We start from the raw sequence: 22,670 nt of genomic DNA, 5'->3' as shown, positions 1-22,670 counted from the left end.
TTGAGTACATGGGGAGAGAATACAGACTACCTTATTCAGGTCAACATGTTACTGCAGATTTGAAGACTGCAATGTAACCATTAACGTAGAGGTCAGGGATGAAAAAAGTCTTACGGCAGGTGTGACTTTCACAGGAGAGGTGTGGCATAGCAGAGAAGAAATAAAAAGACGGCCAGTAAGAGCACATGCTTGAAAATCTTCAGCAGAACAGCTTGAATCCAAATGACCAAGGACCCTGTATTTGGAGTCCTTGCTAAAAAATTCCAGACGAAGTGATGGAATCTGGTTGCAGAGACAATGCAACTTCAAAAGAAGTTTTGAAAAACATTGCTTGGGCCCAAAGGACAATTACACGACCACATTCAAATGAATTAACAAGCCTTCAAGAGATGCTGAAGGAGCAAACTGGAAAAGATGAGGTTCTACAAAAGGTGTTGATGGAGCCAAAAGGGATAATGCTGTGGTCCAAAAAACAGTGTCTGTGTTTTTAGACAGATCCAAGGGGAACATTGTTTATTTGGATGCCACAGGCAGTTTAGTTCAGTGAGAAAGTGCAAGCAGCAAGTCATACTGTGTGTATGGGCTGGTTGTCAGAAATTCAATAAAAGGAGCCTCAACACTTGCTGTTGCAACATATATCCCACTTGATCACACCACAGCATCTATAACTTACTTCCTTCAAGCATTTCAAACAGACCTCATCAGAATGTATGGGAGCCGGGCCAACAGAAGGCCTGTGATGATCATATGTGATGGCTCCATCGTGCTAATGCGGTCCATTTCAATAACCTTCTGCAGAGCAAGTCTTGAAGATCTCTTGCAGAAGTATTTATGTCTTATCACAGGACAGCATCCCAACTCCAAATTTGACCTCCCAATTCTGCACAGATGTCTCAGTCACGTTATGAAGAACGCAAAGGATCTGTGCAAAGAGCAGTATGTTTTATTTTTTAAAGTATGATTGTTTTTTTTTATATGTCTTTCAGAAATTCAACTTATAATCAAAATGAAAAAAGAACAACAACTAAAATAACTGTGTTTGTGATTGCTTTCTTTCCAGAATACCAAAACACTACAAGCTGGGGATGCATACATTTGGACTCCTTGCGTGTTGCTCCAGTCTAAAAGAGATGGATGATGTCCTTTAAAAGTGCAGTTGTAGTTTTTTGTGGTCCTTGCAGTGAGGAAAATGTTGAGAAGCACTACAAAAATCTACACATGCTTTTCAAACAGAAGGGGGCCTTTGATGTTGTAAATGACAAAAACATAATTGCTGAAGACTACAAGGTAATTCAGAGAGTGAAATCATGCAATTTATATAAATATGTATTAGTAAATATAGTCAAATCAATATAAGTACATGTTGAATACTAACTTAACCCATAAATCTGTAACTATTACCGTTTGATAATATCAATAACTTACAATGCTTGTCTTAGACAGGCAGATAAGCTCTATTGTTAAAACAAGCTTCTTTAAGCTAAGACTACTAGCTGACTTTGATTTGATTACTCCTAATAAGGTAAGCTAAATCTAACATTATTTCAGGTGTATTAGGTTTGCTTTTAAGAACTGTATTTTTCACTGTTTCTTATTTAATTCAAAGGTGAGGTGTTTATTGTGTTCCAAGGAGTTGGGGTACAATAACAACACCTCATCCATGCTAAGGCATTACCGTGCCTTGCATGAGAATAAGGAGGAAACTAGAGCTTTACCCAGCCAAGGTAAGTCATTACAATATTACAAACGCACTATCACAATTTTTCCATGTTGACTTTTGTTTATTGTGCAAAAAAAGACAGGTAACAGACACTGTATTTATTCTCTTTTAACCAGCCACCAGAAAACCAGAGCTGGATGAAGCCCTCGTCTCCATGATAGTGAAGGACACACAGCCCTTCAGTGTTGTGGATGACGTTGGATTTCGGACATTTGTGTCCAAACTGGATCCCAATTATATTCTCCCTACAAGGCAGGTATGTATGGGTGCATGCATGAAACAAATGAGTACTTTATTGTATGTCTCACAATTCAGCACTGTATATGTTTTCTTTTAGGCTCTGAAGGCCATGGTGGAGGCCAAGTATGAGTCAGCTAAGGAGAAGGCTAAGGCTAAAGTGGAAAAGGCGGCTGCTGTTAGCCTTACATCAGACATGTGGACATCCATCCACATGGATGCCTACCTGGCTGTGACATGTCATTTTGTGGGAGAGAACACCAGGCTGGATTCAGTGCTGTTGGGAGTGCAGGCATTCCCCCAATCGCACACTGCTGAAAATATAGCTCGTGTGAAAGCCTCCATGATGGAGGAATGGGGAATTTCTAATAAGGTGACATGTATGGTCGCTGACGGTGCTCCCAATATGGTTGCGTGTGTGAAAGAGCTGAAGCTTCGGCACCATATTTGCATAGCACACACACTGAATCTGGTGGGGAAGAAGGCGCTTGACCAGCACCCTGTGGTCTCTGGCATTCGGGCCAAAGCAAGGAAGCTGGTTGGCTACTTTAGAAGCAGCACCACTGCTAAGGTATGCTCCTCCCCTTTATTACAATTTATAATAACGCTAATAGTGTGTCTGTGTTCCTACTGCAGTGATTTCATGGCCTTCTCATCTGTATCTTTAAAGGAGAAGCTTACACAAGTGCAGTTCCATCTGGGGATGGAACAAAAGAAGCTGATGCAAGAAGTGGAGACCAGGTGGAACAGCACTTATTTGATGCTGCAACGTTTGGTGGAGCTGAGGGAGCCAGTAGGAGCAGCGTTAGCTGGGCTACAACATGACCTGGCCTTTTTCACATCAGATGAATTTAACATTGTTACAGGGTGTCTGGCTTTGCTGTCTCCCTTTTATGATGCCACTGTAGAGTTGTCAGCAGAAGAAAACGTGTCTGCCTCCAAAATCGTACCCCTCTTGAAAATGTTGGAGCAAATGCTTCAGGAGGAGGTGATAAAGCCAGCACCTGCAGTGGTAGTCCAGATGGGAGAGCAGCTCATCAGGCTACTCCGGGAGAGGCTTTACACTTTGCAGTCGATGAGCATCATGTCCCTTGCAACACTCCTGGACCCCCGATTTAAGGTCATAGGATTCTTCAGTCAGACAAAAGCTGCTGAAGCAATAAAACGTCTAACCTCTGAGTGTGCCATCATTAGACGCTCGGTACACAGCAGAGAGGAAACCCCCCAGGCTTCTACCTCTCATGATGTCACTGGAGGTAATCTATTATTTGACATTTTGAGATCAATTATTCATATTAGAACACTTACTAACATGATCTGTGGTTTCCTCTTAGGTAGCAAACTGTGGCATCGTTTGGACGCCAGTGTCATGGAGGCAAGAAGTTCTCAAAATGTCACAGCAGATGCCACTGTGGAGGTTCAGCGCTACCTTGCAGAGCCCAATATAAGCAGGATGGAAAACCCTCTTGAATACTGGGAGAGGCAAAAAATGTTGTACCCAAATTGATATAGTCTTGCTCATTCATTTTTGTGCACACCAGCATCATCCGTACCCTGTGAAAGGGTATTTTCCAAGGCAGGAGAAGTTGTGTCCAAAAAAAGGAACAGGTTAAAACCCCAAACTGTTGAGAAAATGTTATTTCTAAATAACAATGAATAAAATCTCCCCTGTACATCATTGTCCAAGTTACACAAGCATATTCAGTGCCTTCTTCCTAGTTCCACAAGCACTTTCACTATCCTCTGACTAAAGTGACAGAAAAACATTATTACACAACCTGCCATATCATATGATACTACCATTTGTGGTACATTTACACACAGCATACATTCAAAATATATTTTATCATACACATATATGATCATTTATGTAGATGAATTATTTGGTCATACATTTTTTGTAATTCATAGTAATTCCCATAACAGACACACAAATTCAATGCATCACACATGTGGTTAAGATCCAGCTGCCTGTGATTATACGCTTGGCCAGTAGGTGGTGTCGTGTGCACATGAAGCTTCGAGTAATGAACCCTTTCTCGAACCAATTGGCTCAAGTGGTTCCATGCCTCATGAGGCTTCATCTCGCCATCACTAGTAGCAGGCAGTTTCAGAAACAGCCTTAGTGTCCTTTTATTGAGGCCAGCCTAAGGCTCACCTGTGCACTCATCATGCTGTCTAATCAGCATCTTGATATGCCACACCTGTGAGGTGGATGGATTCTCTGGGCAGAGGAGAAGTGCTCACTAACACAGATTTAGACACATTAGTGAAGAATATTTGAGAGAAATAGTCCTTCAGTGTACGTAGAAAAAGTCTGAGATCTTTGAGTTCAGCTCATGAAACATGGGAGCAGAAACTAAAGTGTTAAGTTTAGATTTTAGTTCAGTGTATTTATATTTTCAGATAAAATGGGAAATAAGGGGAGTTTGTATTAGTGTTATTGATTTGATGTTTTGAAGGGTGACTTGTTGTATAGGAGGGTGGTTCAGGGTTTGCTTTACTCTCTTTGTAGGATCTGTTAGAAGTAGAGCTTCTTTTTATTTTTCAGGGGGTTTTTGTCCGGGGTTGTATGTGAAATGTTTTTCTGTTTGTTAATGTAAGTAAGATTATTAATATTGTTGAGTGACTATATGTTGAAATGTTATTTTTGATAATAAAAGATAAATAAAAACACGGCCCTTTGGAGGAGAGTGAGGCGTGGTAGCAGCAGACAATGAGATGCTACGGCTCGGAGTGTTGTGAGATTGAACAGTGTGAAAGTGAGTTTTTTTTGGGGGGGGGTCTTGATGGCTTTAAACAAAGAGAACAGATGGATTAACAAATGAACACAGGAAGACTTGATAAAGACAGCTTCTGTTCATCTGTTTATTGAATGATCACTGTTAGCCTCTATAGCATTGGTCAAGGTAGCGCCTTGTGCTCCTTTGATTCTGCCAGCGTCTGATGTCAGACTGCACAGGTGAGGACATGATGCTGTTCTTCATGCTTCCTGTAGATCTGGACCATGTGTTTTTGTTCACAGAGCAGAGACAGCAGGTGTTCCCAGCAGGGGAACCAGCGTGGGGCTCAGGATATCAGCACACATGAGTCTGATTTTTTAAGAGTCAGAGGGTACAGCTTCAGTCTCCATTCATCACTGCCTCTCTGAGATCAGCTTCCCCCTGTACTCACTCACAGAGACAGAGAGAGAGAGAGAGAGAGAGAGAGAGAGAGAGAAAATCCACCAGACCTTTATTAAACGGTCTGTTTGGACCAGTGTTGTAGTACTCGAGTCCAGGACTCGGACTCGAGTCCGAGTCGAGTCACGTTTTGCAGGACTCGTGACTTGGACTTGGACTAGAGCACTGATGACTCGTGACTTGACTCGGACTAGAGCACTGATGACTCTTGACTTGACTCGGACTAGAGCACTGATGACTCGTGACTTGGACTTGGACTAGAGCACTGATGACTCGGACTTGACTTGGACTAGAGCACTGATGACTCATGACTTGACTTGGACTAGAGCACTGATGACTCGGACTTGACTCGGACTCGAGCACTGATGACTCATGACTTGACTTGGACTAGAGCACTGATGACTCGTGACTTGGACTTGGACTCGAGCGCTGATGACTCGGACTTGGGGTCGGACTCGAGCATCGACTGCAAAAGGACCCGGATGATAGAGAGGAGGACTCGGGCTTATATATTGATCCAGACTGTTTTAATGTTCATGTTAGATTTTGTATGTTTCATAAAATGTATTCCGTTCAGAGCGAGGGTTGGCATTAGTGTTCGCCTGCATGTTCACGTGACGTCTGCCAGGATTAAAAGACGCTACCAGCCGTGCATTTTACTTTCAAAGATTTCACAGTAAATGCAGCGAGAGCAGAGAGACATGTTGGAGATTTAAGAGACCCATCAAGGAAAGAGACCAGCTCAAACTTTAACAGACATCTGTACAGGATGAACCCAGAGAAGTGAGAGAGATGTTAAAGTTACTGAGACCGTTCATCACTTTACTGTGTTAGTGTAACGGTAATATTAGAGACTAAAATAACTAAACCAAAGTTATTAAGTTGTTTGATTTATTGTTAGTTTATTGGACACCAGCAGTGATCCCAGTGCAGCAGAATCTCTGAGCGCGTCCCCTCATCAACTGAAGCGCGGCGCGCAATTACGCACGTCACACAGCGCTGTGACTTCATTCATAAATTAATCTCCACACACACCGGCTGGATGTCATTAGAATCTCACTGCAGTGGCAGTCAGACCTCGTCAATTTACTAAAATAGAAACTGAAAATCAAACCGGCCACAGCGCTGGAGGAGAGCGGATCGTACAGGATCAGACACATTTTAAATGTCCAGTAAAAACTTCAGATTCTCTGAAGTCTTATTAAACAAGATAGATCCTCATTAAACAGTCTGTAGTGTCCTCGTGCTCTAACGTCTTCTGGTGAAAAAAACAACAACATTCACCTCTCCCTGTGTCCGCCCCTCCTATCTTACCTGCCCATCCAGGTGAAAACCATCAAACTATCAAAATGAGACTAAAATAAAATAATTATAATTCACATGACATTGTAATGAATTCATGTCATTCGTGCGACTAACACCAATTGCTCAATTTCTGTGATTTGTGCTGCCAGACCACTACTCGCGTCTATTCCTGTCTCTCCATTTATTTGTGTTTGGTGTGAACACACCATAACAGACTCTCTGAGAGTGAGCCAACATGTTCATGAGGTTCTTAAACATAAGACATGCAGTAAAAGGTTGACACAGCCACCTCAGCCTCTGACACTTCATCAGGTCTGAAGAGTCTGATAAAAGAGGTTGATGACAGCACATGTGGCCCGACACAATAATCTACAACGTCTGAGAGATGGTGTTATTCTGCCTTCTAGCTTTGGGCAGAGAGTGCAGGACCTCTGAAGGTGAGCTAATGAGTCAGCACAGTGCACAGGAGCCCAGGGTTAATATAAGCTTCTCACACCTGGTTCCAATCAGAACCAATCACACAGACACACACACACACACACACACACACACACACACCTGAGGATGATCCTCTCACTGAACTCAGAAGCTGTGTCTCAATTCAGGGTCTGCATCCTCCTGAGGCTGCATTTTGAAGGCCGATTACGTCACAACGCTGCGCGAAGGCTGTCCCATTTGGAAGGCTCCTTCAAAAACACCCGGATGCAGCCCACAAATGCGGCCTTCTTTTCCCTGTTCTAGAAGGACACATCGCTACTATCCTTCGCGGCCTCATATATCCCAAGATCCTTTGCGCGCTGCTCATTCATGAACATTACTATCCAATATGGCGGCACCTAGCGGGGAAGAGAGAGACTGAGTGGAATTCACTTTTAAATGTAAGTATTTGGATTTTACTCTTTTGAACATCCAACGCCAGATATGTGAAGCTTCAAGGGACCTTAACACTTTAATGTTTCTGTTAAAATACGTGACGTTAGTAATGCTTACATGTAGCCACGGGACTAGACTGTTATACTTCATATTACATATAAATGGACTAAGATGACCAACTTTAGATGAGGGTGTGAGCCCTGCGTTATTTCCAGACTGTTAAACTGTAGGTAAAGGTTTGCATTGAATACTGAGCTGACTTCAGGATTATTACAATTTTTATTATTATTGTTATTTGGCCATATAAGAATCCTTGTGTCTGTTGACATGACAAAACGTGCTTTACATTTCTTTTGTTTTTAGGGAGCAAGGATCAAACTGAGAGATTCATAAACCTGAGGGATCAGAACGATCATTACGGGTGTAAAACATTCAGCCACTGTTAGATGGAGGTTAGTCAATAATTATGGAAACACTTTATAATAATGGATCAGTTTTCTTAGTGAAATAATGCTGAAGTCATGTTGAAGTAATGCATGACTCATGATGAACTTCTGTATGAATTAATAAGTAACTCCTGTTGTTCACCATGAACTAATGATCCTGTCTGACTTCATGTAATGACAACGTGTTTAATACATCATTAGTTAAGGTATGGTAATTAACAGTTACTTCATACATCAGTTCAGATTTCACCAAATTTGCTGGACATACAAGTTTTTATTTTTAGGATGATTGAATATGAACAGCCTCTCAGGCAGAATTTTAAAATGTCATAGTTCTGAGAACATACTGAATGGTGTGTGTATATATATATATATATATATATATATATATATATATATGTACACAATATATGTATATATACAGTATTTACACGCATATGTGTGTTTATTTAACAACATGTGTCTTGGCCAGCAGGCCAAAACAAATGGGAAAACCTGAAAATAAAATACAAAGTGTATACAGACATGGATGATGATATTGAAGCTACTATGTTTTTTAAGATGTTTTTTTTTTTCAGAGCTGGCAAAGAGAAAATCAACAGAACACTTCTGAAAAGGTGTATGACAACATTCACATCACATAGTCATATTTTCAAATCTCCTGTCAGCTTTTAGCACTGACTTAATGTAGCATCTACGGACAGCAGAAACCTTGACGTAAAGGTGAGGGCGCGAACAATTGGTGACGCAACCCGGAAATCCTCCGAAGGCCAGACCGTCTCATTTCACAACGGTTAATGTGGCCCTCGAACGTGCCTCCGAAGGACTCACCTCCGAAGACCGCGTAGGCTGCGTCCTCCGAAGGATGCAGCCCCTGAATTGAGACACAGCTTGTGTCTACTCTGTCTTGGAATAACAGCCATCCACACCAAGTGTTGCTCCGCGGACTGGAGGGCAACCAGCTGCAGCTGTGGGTCAAGTCCAAGGCCCTGTGGGGCAACAGACTGCAGCAGCAGGGGACCCTGTCCAGAGGGTAGCAGCTGGTCCTCTGGTGGGTTCCGTAGCTGTTCAACAGGCTCCACCATCCAGTACAGCCCAGAGTGCTCCAGTAGTACCAGGACTGAGACCTGAGGGCCAAAAGACACGACCCATTTTGAGTTTGGCAATGGTAATCAGACAATTAATACAATGCATAAACTGACCCCTGCTATGACCACAATATTTACCTTTATGTATATTGGACGTTAGTTTGACTATAAAGTCCTCAACTTAGCCCTGACAAAGCCCTCTGCTTTGTTGTCTTTCAGTTTACTAAGCCAAGATTTGGTGGAGCGCATGTTGCTGCTGCAAAACCAAATCTTAGCAAAGCCAGAAGAGTAACCAAGGTAAATAAAGATTTTATGCAACGTTTAAGCTTGAGACATAATTGTGGTAAGTAACTAATACTGAATGCTTTACAGACCCAAATCACAGTCACAGACCCTGCTGAGGAAAGTACCAGTGCTCCTTCCAGCACTCCTGTCTCAGTGAGTAATAAAGATTATACTTACTGTTGTAAAGGTGTTATTATACAAACTTTTTATAAAGATATTAAAAACCTTTAAATCCACTTGAGCGGAAATTACATTTTAAAGCAGTAACAATATCATTATAGTTTTTTATATGGAGTGCTTGTATAATTTCACAGATTTAATGCTGTGGTGAATTGCTTGTAGTTTTTACTAATCTGAATATAACTCCTGCTGTGTGTCTCAAGGCTTCAACTTCTCAAGCAGAGAGCCAGGCGCCAGCACCTGTCCCCAGTCCAGCACCTGTCCCCAGTCCAGCACCTGTCCCCAGTCCAGCAGCTGTGGTTGCCACTGTGTCTGTAAGTAATTTAACATTTTTACATCATAGTGTGCCAAAGCTCAGGAGTCTCTTAAACCAATATAAACTATATTCTGCTTTTTTTATTTTAAAGTCTGCTGCTGACACTAGGACAGAAGCACCAGCTTCAACCTCCCCCCTGCCCCGTTTGTGGTCAGAAGGTTTGCCGCCCGAAGACCACAAATGGATTGAAAAATCTATCCTGAGGACGGGGCCAAAAGGGAGACTGCAGCTTCAGGACCATCTGAAGCTGTGGCACTTTCCACCTCAGCCGAGTCACCTGTACAACCAGGCTCCAGCACCAGACCGCTTCTTTGCCCATCCACTGTTTGTATGGATGCCATACAAGTTGTGGAAGGTGAAAGTGGTCTGTCCTAATGCAGCCTGTCAACAGCACCAACTCACAGGAGCAGGGCTGCATAAGAGGGCACGGCGGGTCCTTGGCGTGGACAGGACCTACAATATGGTGACAGAGACACTGACCTGCACCAAATGTAGAGCCACCCACGTGTCTTGGAGCCAAACTGTCCTCAGGCAGCTGGACTTGGCTCACAGGTCTGAATTCCGGGTGATCCTGACCCAGAAGTAAGTATTAAATCTTTTCTCTCTTGCCTTGTCAACAGAATTATGTAAAACAATTCCACTGATACACCTGTCTTTGACTTAGATATGCCTGTGACATCCGGGTGATCCGCTTCCTGCGGGAGAGAGGTCTGGGTAACAGTCCAACACGGGTTGTTAAGCAGCTGATGGAAAACCACTCTGAGGAGTGGCTGCATCGGGTTGCCAGGTACACCACAGAGTGTGTGGACTTTCAGCAGCGCCCCGGACTGCTGCCCATGACTTTCCCTGAGCCCCCTGAGCCTTCTGTGGTGCCAAGCTGCAAGTGGCTCCTGTCTGTCTACAGCCAGGACATCTTGACAAGGCTCGAGGACATCAAGGCCAGGATAACATCCACCTTTGGCACAATTTTAAAGATGGACTCGACCAAAAAGGTTTAAATTGTTTTCACATTCTTTAATACAGAAACTGATATTATTAACTACTCACAGTAAATTAATATTCATGAAAATAATCACTTTTTTACTTCTTTTTTTTCCTTCAGATCACCAAGAAGCTTGCCGGCACGGCTAAAGGGACAGCTCTCTGGCTCACCTCCGTGGGGAATGAGCATGGTCAGATTCTGATCAGCGTGCTGACCGCTCAGGAGGGAGCTGGCCTGGACATGATGGCAGCAGACCTGGTACAGCGTTACCAGAAAGCTGGTGTCCATCCCCCTGTTGCCCTGTATGTGGACTGTGGCTGCTGCTCCAACGCTGGGGAGACCAAGCTGGAGGCCAGATTCGGTGGGTGGCCTGACCTCATCGTCAGGCTCGATATCTGGCACTTCATGCGCAGAATTGCCCTGGGATGCGCAACAGATGCTCATCAGTTGTACCCGGTCTTTATGTCACGCCTGTCAGCGTGCATATTTGAGTGGGATGCAGCTGATTTAGCTCTGTTGCGCGAAGCAAAAAAACAGCAGCTTCAGTCCCAGGGCATGGCAGTCACAGATCAGGACATCAACAGGCATCTGTCCAGGGGGGAGCTGGCCCTCCATTGTCGGAGGAGAACCCGGGGTGAAGAGGCCACCACCCAGATGCTGGAGGAGCTGCTGCAGGGGCTGACGGGGACCAGTGGCAACGACTCTCTTGGAGTTCCCCTGTTTGACATGGACAGGATGGAGCACATCTGGCATGTCCAAAGCAAGCACATCAAATGCATCCAGGACCCGCCAGGTGTGTCTCTCTACACAAAAACAGGGGAGCTCACTAAGGGAGGTGTGCGGTTGCCCACATTCAGGTGCGCCAGGGGCTCTACATCTTTGGAGTCCTTTCATTTGCACCTCAACCGCTTCATCCCAGGTTTGTGTCTGTAATATACAGTATGTTTGTTAATGTGTTATTTAGTCCAGCAATAGCACAAATTGTAATAGTCATTAATGTATTTTATTACCAAGTGTTTTAAGAAGTGCTGTTTAAACAAAATGTTACTTACTTACTTACTTACCTACTTACTTACTTATTTACTTCTAGGAACCAGTGCCAACAGCCTGAATTTTCAGGTTTACTTGCTTGAAGGACTCCATAGGTGGAACCAGGACCGTGGTAGTGCTGCCCTGTCGGCTGGACCATCTGCTTTCCGCAGCTACTCGGGTGACCTGCTTCACTGTGTGAACAGGAACTATGAGAAGCTGTTTGGCAGGAAGGTGGTCCCAGAGTTCTGTCCACCGTCCCCTTACACTGGTTAGCATTATTTTAATAAATTCAAAATTCAAGTCATTATGAAAAAAATAATTTGCACAACTTTGTTAATGATCCATCTTACCTCTGTTGTTTCAGGAGAGCTCATAGGGCTGCAGTATCTGTTCCGGCAGACTGGTCAGGCACTGCAGGATATGCACCCTGATTCGGAGGAGACTGCTCAGATGGTGGAGGAGCATAATGTGGAGGACAATGAGGAGGAAGATGAGGGGTTTGCCGAAGCAGCAGAGGACCCAACAGTGCTGGACCAGGAAGCTCTCCATGCCCCTGCCACTCTGACTCCTGGCCTGAGCTCTAGTGTGTCCACAGCTCAGCTCACCTCCTCCACAACAGCTCCTTGCAGTTCCTCCAGCCAAGCTTCGAGCACCTCCTTCATCCCAGCTCCTAGCACCTCCTTCGGGACAGCTCCCAGCCCACTGGCCATAGCTCCCTGTAAGGCTTAAAAAATAAATCTTAGTATTATTGAAATTATGATATGGCTAGGTGCAGTGCAGTGAAAATAAGAATTATGTTGCAATCATGATAATGATTCCTCACTATTTTTGCAGCATATCACAGTTGTTAAATTTGTAATATTGATGGCTGTTTTTTTCATATTGTGCATCACTAGCTCCTGGCCCATCTGCAGTAGCCTCTGCTTCGTCATCTCTGGTCTCAACTTCATCCTCTGAGACTGGAGTTGATATGCAGCCTCATGATGATGATGTGGTAAGTGTCAGTGTGTTAAAAGTTATGCACCTATATTTCATTCAATGAAGAACAACATAAATGTGTCGGTAAAGGTCCCTGTAATTGAAGGATTTACATTAATACTTTCAAAAATATTTCATATTTTGAACAGGCTGTGGACGAGCAGAATGTCCCTGGCTACCAGAACGTGGACAGACTCGCTGAGTTTTTGGTGGAGCTTCGGAGTCAGACGTCCCTGTGTCTCACCAACCAGCAGGCCAGCACCATCAAAGGCCTGTGGGACAGCCTCAACGAGCGGGACAGGCAGCGGGTGGTATATGCTGCTCGACACCAGGACAGGCTCCTGACTGGAAGGTTCAGAACACCGAAGAAGCCCTCAACCACGCCTGGTGTGGAGAGCACTGCCCGCTGCCTGTTAGGTGCAAGTAGCGCGCCTGCTCAGTGGCCTAACTGCTGTCGGTTGGTGGAGAACATTTTCATTCGACTCTGCAGCATTCACCAAGGCCCAGTGAGGAGAGGGAAGACAGCTGTCTCGAGGTGGTCCCTTATCTTGAGGGATTACCACAGGATAAGGCAGCTGGTGCTAGGGAACTCTCTGGTGATGCAGCAGACAGCCATTCAGCTGGTGGAGGTCAACCAGAACACCCTGATCCAGTGGTTCAACTCCAGGCAGAAGAGACAGGAACTGTCTGTGCTGCTTCAGGGTGCCGTCCTACCTCCAGCCATCTCTGAATCTGCAGAGCCTCTTCAGGAGGCAAGAGTGCTAGCTGCTCAGCCTGCACCAGCGCAGCAGGAGCACCAGTACTGGCTGCCAGAGAGCACAGCTGGTCAGGCACAGCAGAGGCAGAGGGGTCCTAGTCAGGTCCCCCGCACCATCTTACCGAAAACACCGGGCAAGAGGCCTCTGTTTGCCGGCCCCCCAGCACCAGCACCCAGTCTGACAACCCAGTTTGTCTCTCCACCTGGACAAAATGTCAGACTAATACAAGTGCCAGTTATATATCCTGTGGCAGTTTTCCCTCAGACAGGTGCAGCTACAAGCCAAGAAGAAGCCCCACCCAAGAGGCCATACAGGAGGACGGTGGAGGCTAACACCTGCAAAAAGTGTGGCCAGTTCAGGAATGCCGAAACTGGCCACAGCCAGTACTATGGCAAAGTGTACTGCCCTGAGTTTGAGACCCTCACCAAACAGCAGTGGCTGGAGGAAATGAGGAAGAAATTCCAGAAATAGGCTGATCTTGTAAATAATAACTAAAATGGCACACTAAATTAAAACTGTAAAAATTGTATATAGTTGTAAGTATTTATGTTTATTTTTGTTGTTTTGTAAGTTATGATAGTGTGCAATAAATTGTTATATTTTCTACAAACAAACACAACTACAGAAAATGTGTCTTTATTGAAAATTGAAGTAAACAACACAAAAAAACATTGACAATGATGTTTACAACAATCACCAACAGTAACATGGTGCATAATTTACGGGTAAATAGTCTGAAGATAAAACATGCAAAATAATCTGCTTTGACACAGAAAAATAAAGATGCTAAGAGGAGGCATTTTCAGTTCCATGTTGAAGGTGGTCTCCAGCAGACATGAGAAAAAGTCCTCTATGAAGGTGTAGGGTTGGGGAACTGCTATTCAAGTCTTGTGATGAGGCAGCTTCCATTCCTGCAGAAAGAGGAAAGAAGTAAAATGAATTATTTACTGTAATGAAAATATTCAGAATTTTAAAAAGTATTCACAATTGTATTCACAGTTAAGAAGAGGATTAGGGCCACTGAAAAAAAAAATTAAGTTCAACATTTTTTTTTAAATTCTTCTTTTAAATTAAAGTCAGAATTCTGAGATTAAAGTCAGAATTCTGACTTTAATCTCAGAATAATAATTTTTTCAGTGCCTCTAATCCTCTTCCGTATCACAGTGATACATAATAATGCTTTCTAAAACATCAGCTGTACGTAATTATTTAATGAGGTTTCCTTGCGCGCACTCAGTGACCTATTTTCTGAATGGGGGAACCCCTTTGCCCTTCGACCCGAAAGCAAGGTCCATATAAGGCAATGTGCGTCACACAGCAGAGAGTCATACTGCGGTCTCAGCTTCCTTCAGGTTCGTCGGTTCGTATCCCGCACGCGGCGCATACAAAGTATCAAAGTTTACTAGTTTTCGAGGAAATCACTTTTTAACACTTTAATTGCGGGGAAACGGCCGAATTTTTCGTTCCTTTCTCTTTTTCTCGTTTTTCTTCTCTTTTCTTCCCTTTTTCTTCTCCCCCCTCCTCCCCCCTTCTCCCCCTTCTTAGATGGCCGATTGTTCCCCAGCTTGAACGCAGCGCCTTAGACCGCTCGGCCATCCTGACTAGATGGGCAGCGCGGTCACAGGGCGCGGCACGCCGACACGGTCACGTAACAAACCTTTTGGCTCCATTCAGGGTGCAGACTGCTACTGTTTTCACCTGGCAACAACAAGAACAACCTTTTGGGCTGGAGGACGAAGACATCGCTCCTTGCAGTGGGGAGGAAGACTAATGGAAGGCCAAAGCAGTTTCTACAAAAATCCAGTTGCAGGTACCTGGCTTTGCTCATGTGTACAACTTGAGTATCAATTGCTCTGCTGATATTACTAGTCCTTTAGTTTGTGAACACAGCTTTGGCTTAGCTGAGGTTTCTGGTCGCTTGGACTTAAGCTCAGTCCTGTTACAGGGCAGTATCTATCGCAACAGTAGGTAGGCTGAAGTCAAGTGAGAAACATGTTCACAACTGCGTGCGCAACCTTCAAGCTGGTTCCATGGTGTAATGGTGAGCACTCTGGACTTTGAATCCAGTGATCCGAGTTCAAATCTCGGTGGGACTGCGAAGATGTTAGATGTTTGTACAGCACACTGTCTTGTTTGAGTGGCAGTTGCAATATTGCCTCCTCTTTGTCATACGCTAAATTGAGAGTTCTGAAATGCTTTGTTTCGGACTTGGTTCCAGAATGCGTTCCTGCAGCTTCACGACCGTCCCACACCTACTCCTTACGACTGGCCACTTTCTGATAAGTGCGGCAATCTCCACTGGAAACAACAGCAACGCATCAAAGTGTTTCCGCCCAGTTTCGAACTGGGGACCTTTCGCGTGTGAGGCGAACGTGATAACCACTACACTACGGAAACCGGTGCTTTCGTCACAGTTGGTCGATGATTCATGTCATGCGCTCGATCCCCGGTGAGTCTTGATGCTGCGCAGCGGTGTAGTCCAGTTTCCTGTTGTGGCTATTTTCAGATTTTTCCCCCACCCAGCTTTGTGCACAGCCATCCTGAAGGAAGCGCCCGTAAGCGCCACCGCCCTCATCAACACATACAGTCTGCTCACACAGATATTTGAGAGCATCGTGAAAGACTGCGTATGTGTTTAATACACAACGAAGGCACGAAAAGCCATCAAGAGGAGACGAATGCACCAGCCCTCAGTTACTCTTATGTGACAACGATCAATATCTAACACAAGAAAGAGTTCAACCCAACTGCTTGGCACCGGCTGCGACCCTGCCTCCCACAATGCGCTTTTGTGGGCTCTTCAGTAAAGGGGGAACTAAGGCTCCGGACCTGCTGTGTGTCGTATATTGGACCCCATAGTTGGCCATGCCTCCCTCGGAATGTCTGCACTGTCCTGGTAAAGACAGGAAGACCGCGGTCGTGTGCCAGGGACCACAAGGGCACACGTCCTCGTTAGTATAGTGGACAGTATCTCCGCCTGTCACGCGGAAGACCGGGGTTCGATTCCCCGACGGGGAGACTTATGCTTCCTACCAGCAGCTAATTGTTTTACCCACAAGGACAGGGGCTTCAAGCTCGTGCTGCTCTCCAGCCGAGGTGAGCTGAGGAAGGGTTAACCTTCCCTACTACAATGGAGGCAATCTAAATCAAATTGCCAACCAAGCAGTCATCAATGTACCGTAAGTAAAGCAGGATGAGTTCATTGGTTCATCCCTGCCTTTTGCCTTCATCAGCAAATTCCAGTCCAATGTGTACACTATGCTTTACATCAGTAGGGCATGCATGTGCTGTTAAGAGCGACTACAGTTCCATTTGATGGTTAGTACGAGCCGGAATTTACAGTGGCCTCTGAACCCTTCAGGAGGATCGGCTGACCCGATAACCCGATAACCCTTGGATTGTTCAAGGGCTCACTGGTGCTGGGCACCTGTGTTGCTTGCCGTCCGACCAGTCGCAAGGCACCTGCGACACCTCAAAAGCAGGTCCCACCGAGATCTGAACTCGGATCGCTGGATTCAGAGTCCAGAGTGCTAACCATTACACCATGGCACCGTCGCATGGCTTCCAGAGACAGCTGTCGAACACGGTCTTACATGCCATCAACATGTATGGTTGTTACTGTGCACACAACAAGAGACGGTAGGCACTAAGAAATACCAGTGAAACAGACGACCGCATGAAAAAGCAACTTTAACTGGCTGTCTAAAGTAACGTGGTCAGCTACGAGGGCTGAGGCTGAGAGCAGCATGTTCATTCTTTGCTGAGAGCAACACGTGCAAAAAGCAGGAGTCAGAGGCCACACAAACGGCACCGTCTCAGTTTAGCGTGTCAGGCACGCCCGCCGTACTACGAGCACAGTGTTTTATTGTCTTCATGCCGCCTGCCGTGTAAAGACTTGATGAGTAATCTCTGTCAGCATCATGTGGCAGACAACAGTGGCAGGGAAAAGCACGTCATGTCAGAAGTGGGATTCGAACCCACGCCTCCAGGGGAGACTGCGACCTGAACGCAGCGCCTTAGACCGCTCGGCCATCCTGACTAGATGGGCAGCACGGTCACAGGGCGCGGCACGCCGACACGGTCACGTAACAAACCTTTTGGCTCCATTCAGGGTGCAGACTGCTACTGTTTTCACCTGGCAACAACAAGAACAACCTTTTGGGCTGGAGGACGAAGACATCGCTCCTTGCAGTGGGGAGGAAGACTAATGGAAGGCCAAAGCAGTTTCTACAAAAATCCAGTTGCAGGTACCTGGCTTTGCTCATGTGTACAACTTGAGTACCAATTGCTCTGCTGATATTACTAGTCCTTTAGTTTGTGAACACAGCTTTGGCTTAGCTGAGGTTTCTGGTCGCTTGGACTTAAGCTCAGTCCTGTTACAGGGCAGTATCTATCGCAACAGTAGGTAGGCTGAAGTCAAGTGAGAAACATGTTCACAACTGCGTGCGCAACCTTCAAGCTGGTTCCATGGTGTAATGGTGAGCACTCTGGACTTTGAATCCAGTGATCCGAGTTCAAATCTCGGTGGGACTGCGAAGATGTTAGATGTTTGTACAGCACACTGTCTTGTTTGAGTGGCAGTTGCAATATTGCCTCCTCTTTGTCATACGCTAAATTGAGACTTCTGAAATGCTTTGTTTCGGACTTGGTTCCAGAATGCGTTCCTGCAGCTTCACGACCGTCCCACACCTACTCCTTACGACTGGCCACTTTCTGATAAGTGCGGCAATCTCCACTGGAAACAACAGCAACGCATCAAAGTGTTTCCGCCCAGTTTCGAACTGGGGACCTTTCGCGTGTGAGGCGAACGTGATAACCACTACACTACGGAAACCGGTGCTTTGGTCACAGTTGGTCGATGATTCATGTCATGCGCTCGATCCCCGGTGAGTCTTGATGCTGCGCAGCGGTGTAGTCCAGTTTCCTGTTGTGGCTATTTTCAGATTTTTCCCCCACCCAGCTTTGTGCACAGCCATCCTGAAGGAAGCGCCCGTAAGCGCCACCGCCCTCATCAACACATACAGTCTGCTCACACAGATATTTGAGAGCATCGTGAAAGACTGCGTATGTGTTTAATACACAACGAAGGCACGAAAAGCCATCAAGAGGAGACGAATGCACCAGCCCTCAGTTGCTCTTATTATGTGACAACGATCAATATCTAACACAAGAAAGAGTTCAACCCAACTGCTTGGCACCGGCTGCGACCCTGCCTCCCACAATGCGCTTTTGTGGGCTCTTCAGTAAAGGGGGAACTAAGGCTCCGGACCTGCTGTGTGTCGTATATTGGACCCCATAGTTGGCCATGCCTCCCTCGGAATGTCTGCACTGTCCTGGTAAAGACAGGAAGACCGCGGTCGTGTGCCAGGGACCACAAGGGCACACGTCCTCGTTAGTATAGTGGACAGTATCTCCGCCTGTCACGCGGAAGACCGGGGTTCGATTCCCCGACGGGGAGACTTATGCTTCCTACCAGCAGCTAATTGTTTTACCCACAAGGACAGGGGCTTCAAGCTCGTGCTGCTCTCCAGCCGAGGTGAGCTGAGGAAGGGTTAACCTTCCCTACTACAATGGAGGCAATCTAAATCAAATTGCCAACCAAGCAGTCATCAATGTACCGTAAGTAAAGCAGGATGAGTTCATTGGTTCATCCCTGCCTTTTGCCTTCATCAGCAAATTCCAGTCCAATGTGTACACTATGCTTTACATCAGTAGGGCATGCATGCGCTGTTAAGAGCGACTACAGTTCCATTTGATGGTTAGTACGAGCCGGAATTTACAGTGGCCTCTGAACCTTCAGGAGGATCGGCTGACCCGATAACCCGATAACCCTTGGATTGTTCAAGGGCTCACTGGTGCTGGGCACCTGTGTTGCTTGCCGTCCGACCAGTCGCAAGGCACCTGCGACACCTCAAAAGCAGGTCCCACCGAGATTTGAACTCGGATCGCTGGATTCAGAGTCCAGAGTGCTAACCATTACACCATGGCACCGTCGCATGGCTTCCAGAGACAGCTGTCGAACACGGTCTTACATGCCATCAACATGTATGGTTGTTACTGTGCACACAACAAGAGACGGTAGGCACTAAGAAATACCAGTGAAACAGACGACCGCATGAAAAAGCAACTTTAACTGGCTGTCTAAAGTAACGTGGTCAGCTACGAGGGCTGAGGCTGAGAGCAGCATGTTCATTCTTTGCTGAGAGCAACACGTGCAAAAAGCAGGAGTCAGAGGCCACACAAACGGCACCGTCTCAGTTTAGCGTGTCAGGCACGCCCGCCGTACTACGAGCACAGTGTTTTATTGTCTTCATGCCGCCTGCCGTGTAAAGACTTGATGAGTAATCTCTGTCAGCATCATGTGGCAGACAACAGTGGCAGGGAAAAGCACGTCATGTCAGAAGTGGGATTCGAACCCACGCCTCCAGGGGAGACTGCGACCTGAACGCAGCGCCTTAGACCGCTCGGCCATCCTGACTAGATGGGCAGTGCGGTCACAGGGCGCGGCACGTCGACACGGTCACGTTACAAACCTTTTGGCTCCATTCAGGGTGCAGACTGCTACTGTTTTCACCTGGCAACAACAAGAACAACCTTTTGGGCTGGAGGACGAAGACATCGCTCCTTGCAGTGGGGAGGAAGACTAATGGAAGGCCAAAGCAGTTTCTACAAAAATCCAGTTGCAGGTACCTGGCTTTGCTCATGTGTACAACTTGAGTACCAATTGCTCTGCTGATATAACTAGTCCTTTAGTTTGTGAACACAGCTTTGGCTTTGCTGAGGTTTCTGGTCACTTGGACTTGAGCTCAGTCCTGTTACAGGGCAGTATCTGTCGCAACAGTAGGTAGGCTGAAGTCAAGTGAGAAACATGTTCACAACTGCGTGCGCAACCTTCAAGCTGGTTCCATGGTGTAATGGTGAGCACTCTGGACTTTGAATCCAGTGATCCGAGTTCAAATCTCGGTGGGACTGCGAAGATGTTAGATGTTTGTACAGCACACTGTCTTGTTTGAGTGGCAGTTGCAATATTGCCTCCTCTTTGTCATACGCTAAATTGAGAGTTCTGAAATGCTTTGTTTCGGACTTGGTTCCAGAATGCGTTCCTGCAGCTTCACGACCGTCCCACACCTACTCCTTACGACTGGCCACTTTCTGATAAGTGCGGCAATCTCCACTGGAAACAACAGCAACGCATCAAAGTGTTTCCGCCCAGTTTCGAACTGGGGACCTTTCGCGTGTGAGGCGAACGTGATAACCACTACACTACGGAAACCGGTGCTTTCGTCACAGTTGGTCGATGATTCATGTCATGCGCTCGATCCCCGGTGAGTCTTGATGCTGTGCAGCGGTGTAGTCCAGTTTCCTGTTGTGGCTATTTTCAGATTTTTCCCCCACCCAGCTTTGTGCACAGCCATCCTGAAGGAAGCCCCCGTAAGCGCCACCGCCCTCATCAACACATACAGTCTGCTCACACAGATATTTGAGAGCATCGTGAAAGACTGCGTATGTGTTTAATACACAACGAAGGCACGAAAAGCCATCAAGAGGAGACGAATGCACCAGCCCTCAGTTGCTCTTATTATGTGACAACGATCAATATCTAACACAAGAAAGAGTTCAACCCAACTGCTTGGCACCGGCTGCGACCCTGCCTCCCACAATGCGCTTTTGTGGGCTCTTCAGTAAAGGGGGAACTAAGGCTCCGGACCTGCTGTGTGTCGTATATTGGACCCCATAGTTGGCCATGCCTCCCTCGGAATGTCTGCACTGTCCTGGTAAAGACAGGAAGACCGCGGCCGTGTGCCAGGGACCACAAGGGCACACGTCCTCGTTAGTATAGTGGACAGTATCTCCACCTGTCACGCGGAAGACCGGGGTTCGATTCCCCGACGGGGAGACTTATGCTTCCTACCAGCAGCTAATTGTTTTACCCACAAGGACAGGGGCTTCAAGCTCGTGCTGCTCTCCAGCCGAGGTGAGCTGAGGAAGGGTTAACCTTCCCTACTACAATGGAGGCAATCTAAATCAAATTGCCAACCAAGCAGTCATCAATGTACCGTAAGTAAAGCAGGATGAGTTCATTGGTTCATCCCTGCCTTTTGCCTTCATCAGCAAATTCCAGTCCAATGTGTACACTATGCTTTACATCAGTAGGGCATTATGCATACCCCTGCCTTCAGCTATCACCAGCCTGGCTCTAGCTTTCTGACCCTCAGCTGCAATGTCCACATATAGCACACCCAAATGAGGTATTGGCTGTCCTGTGTACGTCCTGAGTCTGATCTTTGACTTGCTGATAGGAGGTAAGTTAGATCCCCATGTCTTTCTGTAGGTCTCTTCACTGATGACAGATGCAGTCGCCCCTGAATCAATCTCAAACTTAATGTCCTGCCCCTCCACAGTGATCGTAGCATAATATGGTTCAGGCGCTTCCTCATCTGTTTCCACTCCGAACATGTTGTAGGAGCACACTGCGTCCTCAATGTCTCCCTCCAGGTGATGCGTGGCTGCCTGAGCCTGTGGAGCTTTTCCTTGCCCCGGCCTTGACTTTCCCTTTGAGCTTCTGCACTTTTTAGCTAAATGTCCTTTCTTATTACATGCATGACAGACAGCCTCTTTAAATTTACAGTCATTTGCATAGTGTGCACCTCCACACCGAAAACATTCCACCCGTTTGGCATATTTACCAGGCTCTTTCCTGATGTGATGCACTGCTGCTGACTGTGATCCAACATGTCCTTTTTTTATCCTTAGCGTCATTAGCAGCCATTTCCATGCCCTGGGAAATTTCTAGGGCTTTCTTAAAAGTCAAAGGTGGGGTTTCCCCCAGCAGGCGGCGTTGAATGGCGTCATTATTTATGCCGCACACCAGTCTATCACGGAGCATGTCATCCAACACTGCTCCGAAATGACAATGTTCAGACAGCTGCCGCAGCTCTGCTACAAAATTTGCAACAGACTGACCTGGCTTCCTGAAGTGGCTGTGGAATTTAAACCTTTGTAATATCTCAGAAGGCCTTGGGTTGTGGTGGTTTCCCACGAGCTGGACCAGTTCATCGTATGGAATGTCCCCTGGTTTCCGCGGTGTCGCCAAGTTCCTTATCAGCTTATAAGTCTTTGCTCCACACGCACTCAGAAGAATAGAGCGCCTCTTAGCCTCTTCTGTAATTCCATTTGCAGAGAAAAAGTGTCCCAACCTCTCCTCATACTCAGTCCAGTCTTCGTCCCCCTCCACGAATTCACAGACTGTCCCAAAAGTAGCCATCTGAACGCGAGGCTCCTCACCGT

General features: G+C 46.2%; 2 protein-coding genes, 1 long non-coding RNA gene and 13 other non-coding genes across 17 annotated transcripts; 8 read left to right on the top strand and 8 right to left on the bottom strand.

Annotated features, from left to right (window-relative positions):
- Positions 1 to 887: 887 nt before the first annotated feature.
- On the top strand, positions 888 to 3,647 carry LOC117804846 (zinc finger BED domain-containing protein 1-like). 2 transcript variants are annotated; one of them, XM_034673265.1, is made up of 6 exons: positions 888 to 936; positions 1,061 to 1,287; positions 1,631 to 1,724; positions 1,837 to 2,528; positions 2,628 to 3,213; positions 3,292 to 3,647. In XM_034673265.1, exons 4-6 carry the CDS (start codon positions 2,070 to 2,072, stop codon positions 3,462 to 3,464), a joined length of 1,218 nt encoding a protein of 405 aa, XP_034529156.1. In that variant the 5' UTR covers positions 888 to 936; positions 1,061 to 1,287; positions 1,631 to 1,724; positions 1,837 to 2,069; the 3' UTR covers positions 3,465 to 3,647. The 2 variants fall into 2 exon arrangements, with proteins under 2 accessions (XP_034529156.1, XP_034529155.1); XM_034673264.1 differs by lacking the exons at positions 888 to 936; positions 1,061 to 1,287 and having other exon boundaries at positions 1,551 to 1,724.
- A 6,444-nt stretch (positions 3,648 to 10,091) lies between these two features.
- LOC117804843 lies at positions 10,092 to 14,001 on the top strand. Its single transcript, XM_034673261.1, has 7 exons — positions 10,092 to 10,214; positions 10,297 to 10,624; positions 10,735 to 11,533; positions 11,705 to 11,914; positions 12,011 to 12,364; positions 12,543 to 12,640; positions 12,774 to 14,001. Exons 1-7 carry the CDS (start codon positions 10,093 to 10,095, stop codon positions 13,851 to 13,853), a joined length of 2,991 nt encoding a protein of 996 aa, XP_034529152.1. The 5' UTR covers position 10,092; the 3' UTR covers positions 13,854 to 14,001.
- A 1-nt stretch (position 14,002) lies between these two features.
- LOC117804861 lies at positions 14,003 to 16,053 on the bottom strand. The gene is made up of 2 exons (XR_004629277.1): positions 15,040 to 16,053; positions 14,003 to 14,293 (listed from the first exon to the last, which is right to left on the bottom strand). It is a non-coding gene; the product is annotated as an uncharacterized LOC117804861 (long non-coding RNA).
- trnaq-uug lies at positions 15,407 to 15,478 on the top strand. Its single transcript has one exon. It is a non-coding gene; the product is annotated as a tRNA-Gln (tRNA).
- Positions 15,707 to 15,779, bottom strand: trnav-cac. Its single transcript has one exon. It is a non-coding gene; the product is annotated as a tRNA-Val (tRNA).
- Positions 16,054 to 16,328: 275 nt separating the features above from the next.
- trnad-guc lies at positions 16,329 to 16,400 on the top strand. The gene has a single exon. It is a non-coding gene; the product is annotated as a tRNA-Asp (tRNA).
- A 462-nt stretch (positions 16,401 to 16,862) lies between these two features.
- trnaq-cug lies at positions 16,863 to 16,934 on the bottom strand. Its single transcript has one exon. It is a non-coding gene; the product is annotated as a tRNA-Gln (tRNA).
- Positions 16,935 to 17,338: 404 nt separating this feature from the next.
- trnal-cag lies at positions 17,339 to 17,421 on the bottom strand. Its single transcript has one exon. It is a non-coding gene; the product is annotated as a tRNA-Leu (tRNA).
- Positions 17,422 to 17,843: 422 nt separating this feature from the next.
- Positions 17,844 to 17,915, top strand: trnaq-uug. Its single transcript has one exon. It is a non-coding gene; the product is annotated as a tRNA-Gln (tRNA).
- Positions 17,916 to 18,143: 228 nt separating this feature from the next.
- Positions 18,144 to 18,216, bottom strand: trnav-cac. The gene has a single exon. It is a non-coding gene; the product is annotated as a tRNA-Val (tRNA).
- Positions 18,217 to 18,768: 552 nt separating this feature from the next.
- On the top strand, positions 18,769 to 18,840 carry trnad-guc. Its single transcript has one exon. It is a non-coding gene; the product is annotated as a tRNA-Asp (tRNA).
- A 461-nt stretch (positions 18,841 to 19,301) lies between these two features.
- Positions 19,302 to 19,373, bottom strand: trnaq-cug. The gene has a single exon. It is a non-coding gene; the product is annotated as a tRNA-Gln (tRNA).
- Positions 19,374 to 19,777: 404 nt separating this feature from the next.
- Positions 19,778 to 19,860, bottom strand: trnal-cag. Its single transcript has one exon. It is a non-coding gene; the product is annotated as a tRNA-Leu (tRNA).
- A 422-nt stretch (positions 19,861 to 20,282) lies between these two features.
- trnaq-uug lies at positions 20,283 to 20,354 on the top strand. Its single transcript has one exon. It is a non-coding gene; the product is annotated as a tRNA-Gln (tRNA).
- Positions 20,355 to 20,582: 228 nt separating this feature from the next.
- Positions 20,583 to 20,655, bottom strand: trnav-cac. Its single transcript has one exon. It is a non-coding gene; the product is annotated as a tRNA-Val (tRNA).
- Positions 20,656 to 21,207: 552 nt separating this feature from the next.
- On the top strand, positions 21,208 to 21,279 carry trnad-guc. The gene has a single exon. It is a non-coding gene; the product is annotated as a tRNA-Asp (tRNA).
- The last annotated feature ends 1,391 nt before the right edge of the window (positions 21,280 to 22,670 follow it).

This window comes from Notolabrus celidotus, chromosome 21 (genome assembly GCF_009762535.1).
Source record: "Notolabrus celidotus isolate fNotCel1 chromosome 21, fNotCel1.pri, whole genome shotgun sequence".
NCBI classification, from domain to species: Eukaryota; Metazoa; Chordata; class Actinopteri; order Labriformes; family Labridae; genus Notolabrus; species Notolabrus celidotus.
This window is presented reverse-complemented; position numbering and strand designations above follow the sequence as displayed.